The sequence below is a fragment of the Triticum urartu genome, chromosome 4 (assembly GCF_003073215.2).
Source record: "Triticum urartu cultivar G1812 chromosome 4, Tu2.1, whole genome shotgun sequence".
Lineage (NCBI taxonomy): Eukaryota > Viridiplantae > Streptophyta > Magnoliopsida > Poales > Poaceae > Triticum > Triticum urartu.
Genome location: NC_053025.1, coordinates 611,980,277 through 611,995,298, shown reverse-complemented (window position 1 = coordinate 611,995,298; position 15,022 = coordinate 611,980,277). Strand labels below are relative to the sequence as shown.

The 15,022-nt window shown below is 43.8% G+C and overlaps 1 protein-coding gene across 2 annotated transcripts; it reads left to right on the top strand.

The window, feature by feature from the left end:
- Positions 1 to 2,402: 2,402 nt before the first annotated feature.
- LOC125553220 lies at positions 2,403 to 14,654 on the top strand. Of its 2 annotated transcripts, none has more exons than XM_048717016.1 (12): positions 2,403 to 2,771; positions 2,919 to 3,650; positions 4,495 to 4,782; positions 4,904 to 5,077; positions 6,321 to 7,290; positions 7,369 to 7,457; positions 9,304 to 9,405; positions 9,504 to 10,646; positions 11,345 to 12,073; positions 12,174 to 12,366; positions 12,486 to 13,358; positions 14,283 to 14,654. In XM_048717016.1, exons 2-12 carry the CDS (start codon positions 2,922 to 2,924, stop codon positions 14,372 to 14,374), a joined length of 5,382 nt encoding a protein of 1,793 aa, XP_048572973.1. In that variant the 5' UTR covers positions 2,403 to 2,771; positions 2,919 to 2,921; the 3' UTR covers positions 14,375 to 14,654. The 2 variants fall into 2 exon arrangements, with proteins under 2 accessions (XP_048572973.1, XP_048572972.1); XM_048717015.1 differs by having other exon boundaries at positions 2,883 to 3,650.
- The last annotated feature ends 368 nt before the right edge of the window (positions 14,655 to 15,022 follow it).

Below are 15,022 nucleotides of genomic sequence, written 5' to 3'. Positions count from 1 at the left end.
TCCTAATATAAGTCAAAGTTTAAAATTTAGTTGGATCTACACCGCCTTTTGACACTATCAAGAACATTTGGCTTACTCCACATGGTTGCTGCTGTCTCCAGTTCTCCACCTTCCATTAACTCCCTATAAGAGCATCTACAATCGGACTTGGCAAATTCGGCCCCTATACGGCCGCGAGAGCGTCCGCGGACAGCGCCCGCCGACCCTTGATATCTTGCGCCGCACATCCACATACCTCAAATTCGGATCCTCAAATCCATACAATCCATGCACGTCGATCATACGACACAAATTGTTTGAATTCAACAATCCGAAACTAAAGCAAAGCAAATCATAGTTCAACAAACCGGACATGCCAAAATGAAATCCATGTTCTAGCGTGACGGATGGCTCGCTTGTCGGATCACTGGCTGGACGCTATCCATGCTGCCTGCTTCGAGGCCATGCTTGTGTCATGCTCCTCCTGCTCCGCCTACATCCTTGTCGCATGCTTCGCTGCCGCTACTGCCCTCGCCGCCTCGTACACCCTATGCTTGTTGATCTCCTTCTTCTTATCCGCAAGCCATTTCTTTGCATGCTCATCAAAGAGGGTTTCGTCCGCCAACATGATCTTCACATCCTCTGCGTCCTGTGCGAGTTGCAACATTTACTTCTCAAGCTCAATCTCTCCAAATGTCTTGGCTTTCTCGAGTTCCCATTTGATCGCCGCCTTTTGCTTCTCCAACTCAATATTCTCCTACTTGTTTCCCATGACTTGTCGGTTATCCTTTGGCACGGTGGCTTTTCCATTCTCGACGACAACATCGTCCTCTCCATCGTCCAACCCGATTGATTGGTGGAGGCTTGAGCCATCATTCCTCTTCTTGTCGGCCTTGATATCAGCCACAAGCTGTGTCCACTTTGACACTCCAATCAATAAGATCAAACAATGGCTAAAAGCAAACACCTTCTTCTCCATCTCGTGATACAAAGTGGTCGCCCTCGCCGTCTAGCAAACAACATATGTATGAGCATGACATCTAGGACGGCAGATCGGGACCCGTGGCGAGGATGGGGAGCAAGGGTGGCATACGGCGAGGGCTCAGGCGCAGGAAAGGTAGGAGGGCGACTGGAGGAGGAGGGGGAGGAAAGGTTTGGTGGATTTGGTGCAATTTGCGATGGGGCCGGGTTGTCGGGTTCGACGTGACAGACGCTCCCGGACGCCCCCATATCCGCCCTATTTTTGGGTTGGATATGAGAGGTGCCGGTCATCCCGGGCGTTTGAGGCCCGTTTAAGGAGCCCATATGGGTCAGATTTTTGTGACTGATCAGTGACCGGGCCATCCGCCCGGGCGTTTGAGGCGGGTTTGGAGCGTCGAACTATAGATGCTCTAATCAATAAATGCCCGACACACTAGACTAGACTATTGGATCCAAGCATCATAAAGTGACACATCTTCAATGCAACAATTTGTATGACTCATTTGGAACTTAACTTGCACATGTATTATATATTTGTTGTTCCTTCTCTTGGTACCAAATTGGCAACAAACATGACCTATCATCTATGTAGACAATTGCAAAATTCTCGATTGGAGGAACAACCCCATTTTCTAGGAACTATTCAGTTCATTTGCTATTATGGTCAACCGTGCATAGAACTCACTGCACTGGATTGAGAGGTTGATAAATGGTAACACCTAAACGTGTTCATTGGTAGTCCAGCCCGAAAAACCTTGGCCAAGCCGGCCAGGCTTGCCTCTTCAGGCATGGCTCGGGCTTCATTTTACAGCCTAAGAGAATATTCGGCCTGGGCACGGGCTTCCGTTTCTCACCTTTTCAAACCGGGCTTTCAGGCTTAGGACCGAGCTTACACGTGCGTAGACTGGAAATCTGCATGCGGGTTGGGCCTTCAGGCTTGCATTCGGGTAGGGCTCAGGCTTGAGAAAGCACATGTTTTGGGGCTTTGGTCGGGCTCAACTTTAGCATTTTTACTTTGGGCTTTGTCAAGCTCGGCCTGAAACCCGCCCCGGCCATTCCCATGTGACGGAATGAGAGGGTGCATGTCTGGCTCGCAGAGAGAGATGGAGGGAGCGAGAGAGAGAGTGTGTTAAACAACCTTTAAATCTGTAAAAACAATATGGGATTAATTGCGGATGTTTAAATTGGATTTAATCTATTTGCTTACATCATGTCATCTAGTAGGGTGAGATAATTATTAGATTTCACCCTAATGTTCTGAAATCTTATGTCTTAGGTAATCTTCTTTTGGTTATTTCATTTGCATTAAGATTTCCCCTGCCCTTTTATTTGTGTTATAATAAAAGAACTGGCTCCCGTGGCACGTATCAGTGGAATACGGCTTCCTTATAAAAAAAAAACTTCAGAGTTGTGACAAATTACTCCTGTTTGCCACTGTAAAAATCCAATCGGTTCCCCAATCCCCGACCCCGCGACATTCCCCATTTCTAGGTTTCTCGTCCGCCGTCCAGCAGCTGGCCACCGGCGCGCTCGCACATTGCCGCCGGCGGGCCGCCGCAAGACCGCCTTCGGCCGCCTCCACCCCATCATCCACCTCCGTCGCGCCGGCTTCCTCTCCTCCGCTCCGCGGCCACCCCCATCTACCTCGACCACAGTGACCGGCCAGCCGCCGCAGGAGCTCGACCAAGACGACGGCCCGCCGCAGGAGCTCTACCCCGGCACCGCCTTCGCCGTCTCTCTTCTTTCGCTCAGCCTCCCTGTGCCCGCCGGCTCGACCACGGCGAACGACTCCCTAGCAGTTCGACTGCGAGGTAAAAAAGAAAAAGAAAAACCCCAACTTTTGTGATGCACATGCCCCCGTACCTCCGGGCTGCCAAATTCCCGACCCCCCTTTGCTTCTGATCGAAATTGCGTTATTCTAGGTGTCCTGCCTAATGCGTTGACTGATTCTACTGAAGCTGATGGCCAATACCCGGTCAGGAGGGGCGAACAATGAGGGAGCAGGGGACACCAACACCAGTGCAAGGGAAGGCAGCGCCGCCACCAATGCAAAGCACCCCAAGTCCGCAACGACCTCCACCTCGTCTGCGCGTGAAACAAGCGATGAGCCGAAGCCAAACCTGAGGATGCTGAATCGAGAAACAAAAGGAAAGAATCCCATTGTGATGACCACCACCAGTTCTGCAGCTACACCGGTTTCGCAGACATCTATGAGGGGCAGGAGCAACCCCAGCACACCTGATTCCCTGAAATCGTCAGCAATGAAGCTAAAAGGGTCGACGAGGAAGCCTAGTTCCCCCAAAACGTCTGACAGAGTAAAGAAAAGTACCATTTCAGCTTCTGCTGCTTCAAATGATTCAACTGGAGTTTCTCCTGGTCAAGTGGCTGCTCTCGGCAAAACCGTGAAAAGGAAAATTGATGAACGTAAGTCAACCAAGAATAAGCATGATGCTTCTGAGAGCGGTACCAGGCCACTGAAGCAGCATAAAAGGCTAACTGTGGAAGACAATGGCTCTGTTTTGAGGTTTGAAGAAAGTGGCGCGCACGAAGAAGATAACCAGGCACATTTAAGTCAAGTCGTCAATGAATTTTGTGAAGGCTGTACTTCTGGTCGGTGTGAAGCTCCTGAGTTGATACTGGAGACAGATGGGTCGAAAACTGATGTTGAAAAATCTGCTCCCATTTCGGAGGTTTGCTCAACCATCTTCTATTCTTGAGTTGTTGTTTCTTTGATTCTACTCTTTATGAAATCATGGTGTTGCTGTAAGTACCAGTCCCCTCTGCCTTCATCCTTTATAGGTCTTAACCCTGGAGTAGCAAAATAGAATTAAATAACATATTCTGGTAACAGAGTAATATGTTCTTTTGTTGCTACTAGATCACATATCACCTCTTGTGCTTACATTATTACAGTTCTTGACCTTACATTATTACAAAGCATTACTGTAAATGTCATTGTTATTTTCCTTCATCCTTTATACTCCCTCCATTCCATAATGTAGTGCTTCCTCTATCCACGTGCTTCAACTTTGACCGTAAATTTAACTATCAAGACCGATTGCGGCGGGAGCAAAAATTATATCAGTGAATTCGTATTCGAAAGAAGTTTTCAATTATATATTTTTTTCTCCCGCCGCAGTTGGTCTCGTTGGTTAAATTTATGGTCAAAGTTGAACCTCGGGAAGCGTGGGCGCACTATATTTTGGAATGGAGGGAGTATCTTGTAACTCTCGAGTAGCAAAATAGAAGTAAATAACTAAACACATATTCCAGTAATACATCAAAATGTTCTTTATTTCCACCTGAATTATCTCATATAACGTCTTGAGCTTCATTACAACCTATGCAGGACGCAGTGTCCACCTGACAGGATACCCTGTATAGTTTCCTTTTAGCAACTCATATGCTTGATTTTTCTGTAACATCCTTGTTGCCTCAATATGTTGGCTTGTTATTTGCAATGCTGCTTTTCTTTTTCTTATCATCCTACCATCTGTATCAAAGGAGTTGGTTACATTATCAGTTCTTGTACAGGCACATATGACTGCTGATCTATGCTCACAGAATATGGTGGCTGAAAGCAGTCCTGCAGTGGACGCTAGAGAGCCAGCTGATAACTGTTCAGAGTTCACACCTCATGTTGCAATGGCCCAGAAAGTGGACTCATCAAAATTTGTGGAGTATTGGGTTCCTGCTTGCCTTTCACGGGTGCAACTAGAAATGTACTGTTATACGTTACTTTCAAACTCATCAGTGCTTCAATCACATTCAAAAACTGACAGTGTCGGTGCTCTTCGCAACGTTCTTGTATCCCTCTGGAAGGTTAGCTGTTAAAATTTCTGAGCATGGATGATACCTTTTTAACACTAGGGGATTAGACGGAATCTGCAATGGTACTCATTGTGCATAGCTAACTGTCTTTACTGATCTTATCATGCAACAGTGCTGCGACCACCCTTATCTAGTAGATGAAACGCTGCTAGACTCACTTCCCAAGGGCCACCTAGTAACTGATATCCTAGATATTGAAGTACGTGCAAGTGGCAAGCTACTGCTTCTTGACAAAATGCTCCGATTAATCAAGGAAAAAAGGCAGAGAGTTCTTATCCTTTCCCAGGTAAGCGTTTTGTGGCACCATGCCTCAAATAATCTCTTACTTCCATTATTTAATTTTGTCCCAATTACTGTAGTAATGCCTGTTACGTGTGATTCGTTACTAGTACCTGTATCTAAGGAGTTGGCAAGCATTAATTTTTTTACTTCCTCAAAGCATGCATTATTTATTTTTGGCAACTGAAGCATGCGATAATTTCTTTTACTTATTTGTCAATGTTATGCACAAGGGTATTCAACTTCTCATATGAGGAAAACTTTCAAGCTGTCTTTGCTCTTTGGTACATTTTGTCAAATTGTTAGTAATAACACCTGGGTATCACTTCCCTCAGTCGCAGAATCAAGAGTTGCAGAAAGACTGGTGATGTTTCACTTTAGTACAGTTATGCACATAAGAATTCCGCAGCATGGAGTTTCTAGACATTGATTTAGTTTGATCATTTAAACACCAAAGAAATTCTTGCGCGGCACTTCACTATCTCCAATGGTAACTCTTGTGTCCTTTGCAGCAACGGGCAGTAGAAAACCAGCATCCATCTTTCCTTCTTTTGCCCCTTTAATGTCAATTGTTGTAACAAGCTTGGCATTCAGTGGGGCAGACCGGCAGAGAAATGGTATCGAAGACATGCTGCACCATCATACTGCTGGTTTCTCGGGAAATAGATTCTTAGGCATCTTCGTCATGGCCTGTTGGCTTATATCTGGAAACAAAGGAACGCACGGATTTTTGGCAAAGTAGCCCCTATTAGACTATTGCTCATCCTGAAAGAAGTCCATGTTCAATCCTTTAGATTTAAGGAGGCATCTCTAACCCTGCTCAGGGTTGCTCCCTCATAGTCAGAGTCTTTCTCAGTTTTGTGTTTTTACCTGAACAACCCCCCACCCCCCATGGTATGAATTCATGGTTGCTCCTGCAGAAAGCTGACACATCTGCACTTGTTCTAAATTTATGTTTTTTTTTGGTACAATGCACATATGGTTCACTTTAGAAACAACATTTTGCAAGCACATGTTGTAACATCTTGGCATCGGTTAAAAGAAAACATGTGGGTACCTTTTTTCAAAATCTAAATATGTTACTTTTCATGCACCATGTGTACTTTTTAATTGCTGGCGTATATATCCCTTATTAAGTTCTTGTTTGGGTAGTTTCTGATTCATCATTGTTAGAATTAAATATCATGATCTTTTGGAAAGGTTTCCCAAGCTTATCAGTGCAATATGATGGTACTTTCTTCTATGTGCAGTCTTGTGATGGGGCTGGCATTCCAATGGGTGATATTCTGGGTGATTTTCTCTGTGAAAGCTTTGGTCTTGAGTCATATGAGCGCGTGGAGCATGGTTTCTCTGTACCAAAGAAACAGGGTGCAATGAGTATGTTCAATGACACGACTAAGGGCCGGTTTATTTTCTTGATTGATAGTCGTGCATGTGTCCCAAGCATTAAACTGTCATCAGTTGATGTCATCATCATATATTCTAGTGATTGGAATCCCACAAATGACTTGAGAGCCCTCCAGAAGATCAGCATAGAGTCACAATCTGAATGTGTGCCCATTTTTCGTTTGTATTCGTCTTGTACAGTGGAGGAAAAGGCTCTTATACTTGCAAAGCATGATCATACTCTTGATACCAGTGTCCAGAATATAATGCCTATCCTGAGCCATTGTCTGCTTAGTTGGGGTGCATCATTTCTCTTCAGTAGACTTGAAAGGCTAGAAAACGATGCATATTTAAGCAAGGATTCTGATGCTGAAAAACTGTTCATGGATAAAGTACTTTCAGAGTTCTCAACGAAGTTATCCACTGAAGATGATACCAGCGCTAAGACGAGCAATGCAGCCGTATCACAAGCTCATCTGAGTGGACCTCTTTATTCTAGAGATAGTGTTGTAGTAGGTGAGAGGGAGGGGATCTCTGCACCTGATAGTGATCTCCCAAAGTTCTGGGTAAATTTGCTAGATCGGAAGTCTCCTCGTTGGCAGTATATAACTAAGCTGGCACAAAGCAACTGTAGAAAGAGACAAAGCATGGAAGAATGGAAAATTCATGCAGACGAGGCTGCTGAAGCTAGTACGAAACGTAGAAAAATTGCTGGAATCTTGGATTCATCTGCAAATGTTTTAGCTGGCGAAGACAATGTCTCAGTATTGCCTGAAATTAGTACGACATCTAGTTCTCATCAAATATCAGTTGACAACACATGGCAGGAACAAGGTATACCACTGTAACTATAATTAACAGCTCTGTTTTTGGTGCGAATAATGCACTGTTCTAACAGAATCCATTTTGTAGGGGTGGAAAATCTTCAGGACACACAAAATAGTGTTCACATCCCATTGAAGCAAGAGTTCTCAAAGCTATATGAATTGTTTGAACTACCGGTATGCTGAATGTAACGACTTCGTTGTTCTCTTGATGTTTGTGTTGAAATATACTGCCTGCCCTTTTTAATCAGTTTGGACTTTTGGGAGTCCCCATCATGTCGAGGTTCCGTCAGGCCTTAAATGTCAGATTGATGTAGGCTGTAAATACTCTATTAAATAATAAATACTGCGTTGGCCGGGTGTTGAGCTTGAGACCTCTTGGCTCATATACCATAGTACGTTTCAAAATACTTCGCATCTTACTTTTGTCTTAAGTCAAACACTAATATTTCCATGCAAGAAAAAAACATTGTCATATTGGACCATATTTATATAAAAAATATCAATATCTACTATACTAAATAAATACAATACAAAAATATATTCAATGATGGATCTAGTGATATTGATTTGTTATTGTGAATCTTGGTAAATTTTTTGAATATTTTTTTCTTTTAACTCGGTCAAACTTCACAAGATTTGATTTGAGACAAAACTAATATGTGAAGTTGGGCTTGATGAGGACAGACGCGGCCATTCCCTGGCCGCACAAAATTGGGCGGGAGTGCCTTCATCCCATTTTGGCCAGGCACCATCGTTGAGGCCAGGGGTGGCTTGGCCAGCGGGGGGATGGTCCCAGATGGCATGCTCCTTCTCTGCGTCCATCTCCTATACTGCCGCTGGCGCCACCTTGAAGTTGGCCCAGAAGGTTCACTCCCTCTCCGCCGCGGCCTCCTCGATGCCTATGGCGGAGGTGGCGGCCTAGCGGGCATCCCAAACTGCCCTAGCAGCGAGGGAGCGGCGGGAAACCAGCGGTGGAGTCGATCTCGGACGCAACCGTGCAGCGCTTCGCGGCAGCGGGCGGCCTGTGACACCGTCCAGCCCGTCCTGGCGATCACATTCCTCCGCGATGAGGGTGGCCTCCTGCACGTCCTCCTCGTCCAGCCGTTGTGTCTTCTCCTCCGTGAGTGGCAGCCAGTCCGGCCTTGGGTGAAGCGGCATGGTGAGGACAAGGAGGGAAGTGGAGAAGAAAGTGGAGCTGTTGGCGGCCGGGAGATGAGCTGGGACGTGTGCTGGCCTTTCTATATCCACGAGTGGCGGGAAACGGGGTGGGCGGGTGGCGGGAAAATGTGGCAGAAATGGGCGCGGGCTGTTGGACAGGAGGTGACAACCGTTAATTGGCTCGTTTCCTGGTGAGATAAGTGCATGCGGGACTGGTACGCGCATCCGACACGCGCCATTGGCAGAGAGAGAGAGAGAGAGAGAGAGAGAGAGAGAGAGAGAGGGAGGGAGGGAGGGAGGGGGAGAGAGGCCATGTGCAAGGGGAAAGAGGTGAAATTTCCCTCCCGGTTCAACCTCCAAATAAGGAGGCTATGGCCCACTATTTGGAGCATGTTCCAAAAATCTTGGAGGCCAAGGGTGATATGGCGACTTTAATAGATCCCTTTTTTTGGCCCCGAATGCACAGGCTGTTATTATGGCGGTTGGGCTGTTTTGCCAATTCTGCTAGAGTTGCTCTTAGTGTTTAATATATTCCTTTGGTCAGAAGTAGAAACCTATTGGCAGTATTGAAAGTTCCGTAAGGAAGATATTAAGAACCAAATACATGCCGAAGAGAACTAAAATGTTTGGTTGTTTGTAATTGATCGACAATCATAAATTGTGCCTAAACTGAAGAGTGCAGCAATTCTGAACAGCAATACATTATGTGTGACAAATAAATACACAGACAAGTTATCAAATAGTAATTCACCCTACCATTTTAGTGAGGCTGAAATTTCTGAAGACACATGATTTCATATACTCATCATTTTGCTATTTTAGCTGATTGGATTCTTTGATGGAACGGTAACATGTTGTGCAGGGGAGTGTTAAATGTGTATGTGAGGAACTTCTTGAGTATGCTTTGAAGAATAAGAATCACCAAGTCAGTCAGGAGCCAAAGCATGCATTCAACATTGCACTGGTTAGAGAAGAGTCTTCTTTAATTTTTGCACTACATGTTCAATGTTAAATGTTGCTGTTCTTCATGAATGTTTTCCTTCTTTGCATGCTTTACTTCAGTGCTGGCATGCTGATTCTCTCTCAAGGCACAAGGTTAATCATAAAGAATCACTGGCTCTTGCTGCAAAATACTTGAACTATGAGTGCAGTGAAACTTGTGTCGAGTTGGTTTATAAGAAGCTAAGGAACCTAAAGAAGGAGTTCGCATATGGAGTAGGCGGAACAGGCAAGAATAATCAATCAATTTCAGTAAAGAACATATCACCATACCAGCAGGAGACCTCAACTAGACATGGAAATGGCAAATCAACCCCTAAGCAGACAGCATCTGTTGGTGGGAACGAATCACATCAAGAGGATTCACATGATTTAGTGATTGAGGCTATTGTACCAGGAGAGAAGGAACTGCTATCTGTATCAAAGGATGTACTTCTTAATAGGATCACAGAGAAAAGAATTAATTTAGTTGACATGGTTTTCTCCTTGAGAGAGAAGAATATCCTTGATAAACAAGCAAACGAGGTCGCAATGTTTGACATGCACAGGCACAATGGAGTGGTGAAACTGAGAAAAGCATGCAGAATAGTTGTGGAACACCTTCGTAGGTCTCAAGCTGATTCAGAGGACAGAGGTGGTCAAACAAAGCTAATAGTTGAATGGCTCACTATGCTAACAAACCTAATAGTTGAATGGTTCACTATGCTACTATATGCGTTTCTGAAGCACATGAGGCACCAGCGTGAGAAGCTTGATTTACAGCAATCGAAGGTGTGGACTAAGGAGTTGCAGTTGAAGGAAAAGTTCCTTCACGAAGCAAAATATGGCCAATTAGATCATACTTTTGATCAGAGTATTTATTTACCAGAATCAGGCTTTGCTATTGAGGAATTCAGCCACTTTAGCTCCTGTGTTGATACAACTACTTTGGCAAACTGTCCGCAGTCTTTGCACGAAACTTCAGCGATGGAAGTTACATTGGTTGGTAGTGTGATTCCATCTGATGTTATCATTGCAGAAGCAGCGAGAAAAGGTTCTGCTGAAGTTCTTATCCACAACGAAGGCACACTAGCAGCAGAAGGTATTGGTTTGACAGAGAACATGATCGGCAATAGTTTTGATTGCATTGACATGCAAGGAGGGGCATCTCTGGCTGTTCAAGACCAATTAAATTCTAGTCCTGCAATTGATAATTCCATTAATCAGGTAGGGCATGGATTAATCAGGTCTTATACTCACTAGTTCTTTGGAGTGGTATTCATTCTGATTTTATAAGCTTATCCATGTCGGAACTGTCAGCTTAACTTTTTTTTTTTTACAGAAACTTCCAACATATTTTGCAGTCAATTTAGAAGTATAACACATTGAAGCTTTGGTTCAAGTTTCATGTCATGTTTTATGGACTGTAAAATTTTCATATAAGTTTTCCTTTGTGATATAGCGAAAAGGAAAGGAGATGTTTAGTAGGCTCATGTAGGATGTGTCGTTTTTGCTCTTTCCATGTAGCAAGTGAACATAGTTACTTGCTCATCATGGCAGTACAGTATACTAGGCATAGAAAATTGTTTGTAGTATGTTGCCTTTCATACTCTCATGTTTTACGGTTTGTAGATTACTCATTGAAGTTCTTTTTAATACAGCAAAAGGAAAAGAAATATTTAGTAGGCTCATCTATGAGCGTCTGTGACACTGTGTACCCATTTACTTATAAACGCACTTCCAAATAGAGGACATCACAGTTGATGCAGCACTTGTCTTTCCATTTGAGTCAGTTCTGAGCAATGGTCTTCATGTTCCAATTCATGGTGCTTCATTACATTATGGTTGCACTAGTATTCCTTGTGACCTTCTTTTTATTAGTATCCATTATGATACTAATCATATGTACCTGTAACATATATCAGGAATCTTCAAGTGGTGACCATAGAAGGACTGAACATATTGAGCGACAGAGTGGTGGGTGTTTGCAACCATTACCGGGAGAGACTGACGAACATTTAGGAGATGCTGAAATGGAAGTTAACACCGACAATGGGGGCAATACTCATGCAGATCCACCTTACTTAGAACCACAGACTTTGGCCCCTGTGCCCAGCCAGACTTCCTTGCAAATGTCTAAGGAAGTTGAAGCCAAGGCCAATCTTGTAATACAGTCAGCCCAACCAATTGTAGCACCAGCGCAACTTCTGCAAAGAGAGGCAGAACAAGTAGGCCGTTCTGGTATAACACCAGCTCAGACTTTGCGACCTGAAATGCAACCATCAGCATCCAGGGAAGCTTATACTCAGACAGATCTGATAATTCAGTCTGCACAACCAAGCATGGTGCCAACTGAGCTTTCACAAAGAGATGCCGAACAAGCAAACCTTTCTCGTGTACCATCATCTCAGTGTTTGCCATCTGCAATGCATCCATCGGTTCCACCGTCCAGTATTCTGCTTGAAAGAACACACCCTGATCAGTGTCAACCACCAAGTCATCAACCCGAGGCTGCACCGGGTTCTTCAGCACAACTCTTTCTGTTGGCACCAAGGATGTTTAATCATCCACCAGTTGGTGATGATCCACTGAAAAATGAGTTGCACAGATTCCGGTTACACATTGACTCGCTTAATAAAACCCACGAGCTAAAGGTTTGCTATTTCTTCTAACTCATGTATGTATATCTTGGTTGTGAATTTCGTACACTAGTTCTGGGATTCATCTTGTTCTCATTTTTTCACTTACGGACAGCAATCACAACTTAGGACCGAGTATAGCCAAGAAATGGAGAAGCTCAAACAAAAGTATGATTTGTTACTTCAAAAACAAGATTCCACTCATCTTCAGAAAACGGAGACACTAAATGATTTATGTGAGAAAGTTCTCCTCAACCAGTCACTAGCTGACAATCTTCGGAAGGAATTCATATCTTCTGGAGACCAAGGTATTGAGTATTGACTATAAGCAATCATTTTTTATGACCTCTTAATGAAATATGCTGACATGATTTGCAAACACCCGTCCCAAATCTCTATCGCTAATGCCAATTACTTTGATCTGCAGTTAGAGCCCACAGCCCTCCAAATCACCAGACACCCCAGGCTTCTCAGCAAGTTCCCACGAGGTCTTCAGCGGTGGCATCGACTGCATCACCAACTGCGTCGTCGTCAGCTGGTCGACCTCCAGTGCCGATACATCATGTCCAACTATTTCAGGTCGATCGACCATCACCATCATCACCGCCATCTTCACAAGTGGTCAGACCACATCCCTCCATACTAAGCAACATTGCCAGATCAACATCAACATCAACTAGATTTAGTCCCGCGCCAGTTCTGCCACGGGGAGGCTTTGGAGTCCACAGTGAACTAGCACATGCACCTGCTCCTCATCTTCAGCGCAGGTTGCCTCCACAGGTGCATTCAATGGTATCTGCAAATCAGCAGCAGCTTCCAACTAGGCTGGAGAGCATGTCCGCAAGGACATGGTCTATCCCTGTGACTCCAATAAATATAAGACAATCATGCCCACAGGCTGCTCCCCCAGGGAACCCATCACTGTCAAGCTTGCACCCAAGTTCACACCCCACTACACCGGCACCCTTGGGGCCATCAAGTTCACATCAAATTCGGCAGGTTCCAGCACTGCCATCAAGTTCACACCCAACACACCTGCTGTCGCCAGTACCTTGGATTCCAAATCCAGTTCTTCCACTAACATCACAGCGAGGTTTGACAACGACATCTAGCGTTTCATCAGCTGCGTTGAATGTGTTGCCAAGTAAAGGTGTTGGGCCTTCAGCATCAGGCTCGGCGGAGTCAGATTCTGATTTAGCATCACTGAATGAATGGCTAACAGGTCTTGGGCTGCCCAGTGATCCCCATGACATGGAAGCTTCTGCTAATGTAATATACCTATCTGATGATGAAGAGACCGGTACGTTCACATTTCCTTGATATCGAGTGTAACAGGTTGCTTGAAAAATTAGAGATCTTAAGGATAGCACCATTACAAAGATACCAATGATAATTTAAATATCATGATCTCAGGTGCAAATGACACACGAATGAGTTCGTTGTCGTGCAGATTTACAAACAGAAAATCCACTGAGATACTATTTTAGCACTACTAGTTCACAGTAAAAAAAAAGATCAGTGTTAAGATTAGATTGTCAACTGGAGCCACCATGTACACAATGAGCTGATCCTTTGTTCCATGTTATGCAGTACGAAATCCAATAACAGACCTACAATGTGATTCAGAACCGATAGTTAGAAATACATAAATTTCAGTTGCAACTAAACTCTTGATAACAATGAATGAATAGTAACTAACAGGCACTTAGGATAACACACACTTATGGTGTTGAATCCAATACAAGTTGTTCTGTGTATTTTTATTAAAGCTGCCATGTGTATTTATTCTCAAGAGTACATCTGCATGTAAGTAACTAGCTAAAAATGTCTCGATCTAAGTGAACTAGCTCATTAGTAGTCTTTGTTTTTGCTTCATTAGTTTTGTTGTAGCATAGTTCCATTCATGTTTTCCATTACTTATTTTTCTGTCATTTACAATTTTCGTGTAGCAAAGTGATGTTCCTCTTGAATAATCAAATGGCGCTACCAGTTCAGACATTGCACTTAGCACTTGCAATTTTTCGAAGAATATTGTAAATGAACTAGATCATGAGTCTCAATCTGACAGAGTTGTTTGTTCCGTTTGTACAGCTAAATCTGCTATACTTTTGATCTATATATTCACGAATACTTGCTTGCTATCATTACTAGTTTTAGCCAAGTGGTAAAAGCGTTTGTTACCCAAGTGATGGATGTGTAACTGATTGAATCATTTGCTATATAGGTGACCAAAACAAGCAAAAATCGGCGCTCATCACTGAAGAGCTCCAACAGAAGCTTGCGGTCGAAGGTGGTACTTGCAAACAAGAAAAGTGATGCCCAGATCGATTTTATAATCACTGATTTGTGATGCAACCCCTTGTTTCTGCTACAGAACCTAGAGTAACGACATGTAACTGGGATTAGCCGGATGTAATGCTTGTTTCACAAATTTGTGATGCGACTTCTAATTCTATATGACATGGATGGATTGACCGAACGACAATAAATCTCGAGTAGCCTCTGTATATGAATTTGGAATGAATCGAGTGACTTGATTAGCCTCTGTATGTAACTGGGATTAAACGCAAGTTTATGCAACTGCTTGTTTCATGAATTTGGAATGCAACTTGTGATTCTATATGACAGGGTTTAACCGAGTGACAATAAAACTCGAGTAACCTTACACACATAACCTACTGGACAGAAAAAAATCGAGGGAAGAAGTCTGATATCTAACTGATGAAAACTGAAATTTGTGTGACCCGGCACTTTGTTCTGCTCCACTGCTGCCATTCCCCTCGTCTCATCCCTGGCTGTTAGATCAAGCAACCTGTACCCACATCTAGTACAAACCTATTGGGCAGAATAAATCGAGGGAAGAAGTATATAAACTAGTGGGTTAATCAAGATGCATATATGATTTACCTATCCGTAATCAGCTCTAAATCTCGGCGCCCGAGGACGGAGAACCGAGCCACCGTA

Coding starts and splice junctions, on each gene's coding strand:
- LOC125553220 (XM_048717016.1), top strand. CDS start 2,922: ATGGCCAATACCCGGTCAGGAGGGGCGAACAATGAGGGAGCAGGGGAC. Junction 5,078..6,320: donor GAGTTCTTATCCTTTCCCAG/GTAAGCGTTTTG, acceptor TTCTATGTGCAG/TCTTGTGATGGGGCTGGCAT. Junction 7,291..7,368: donor CAACACATGGCAGGAACAAG/GTATACCACTGT, acceptor TCCATTTTGTAG/GGGTGGAAAATCTTCAGGAC.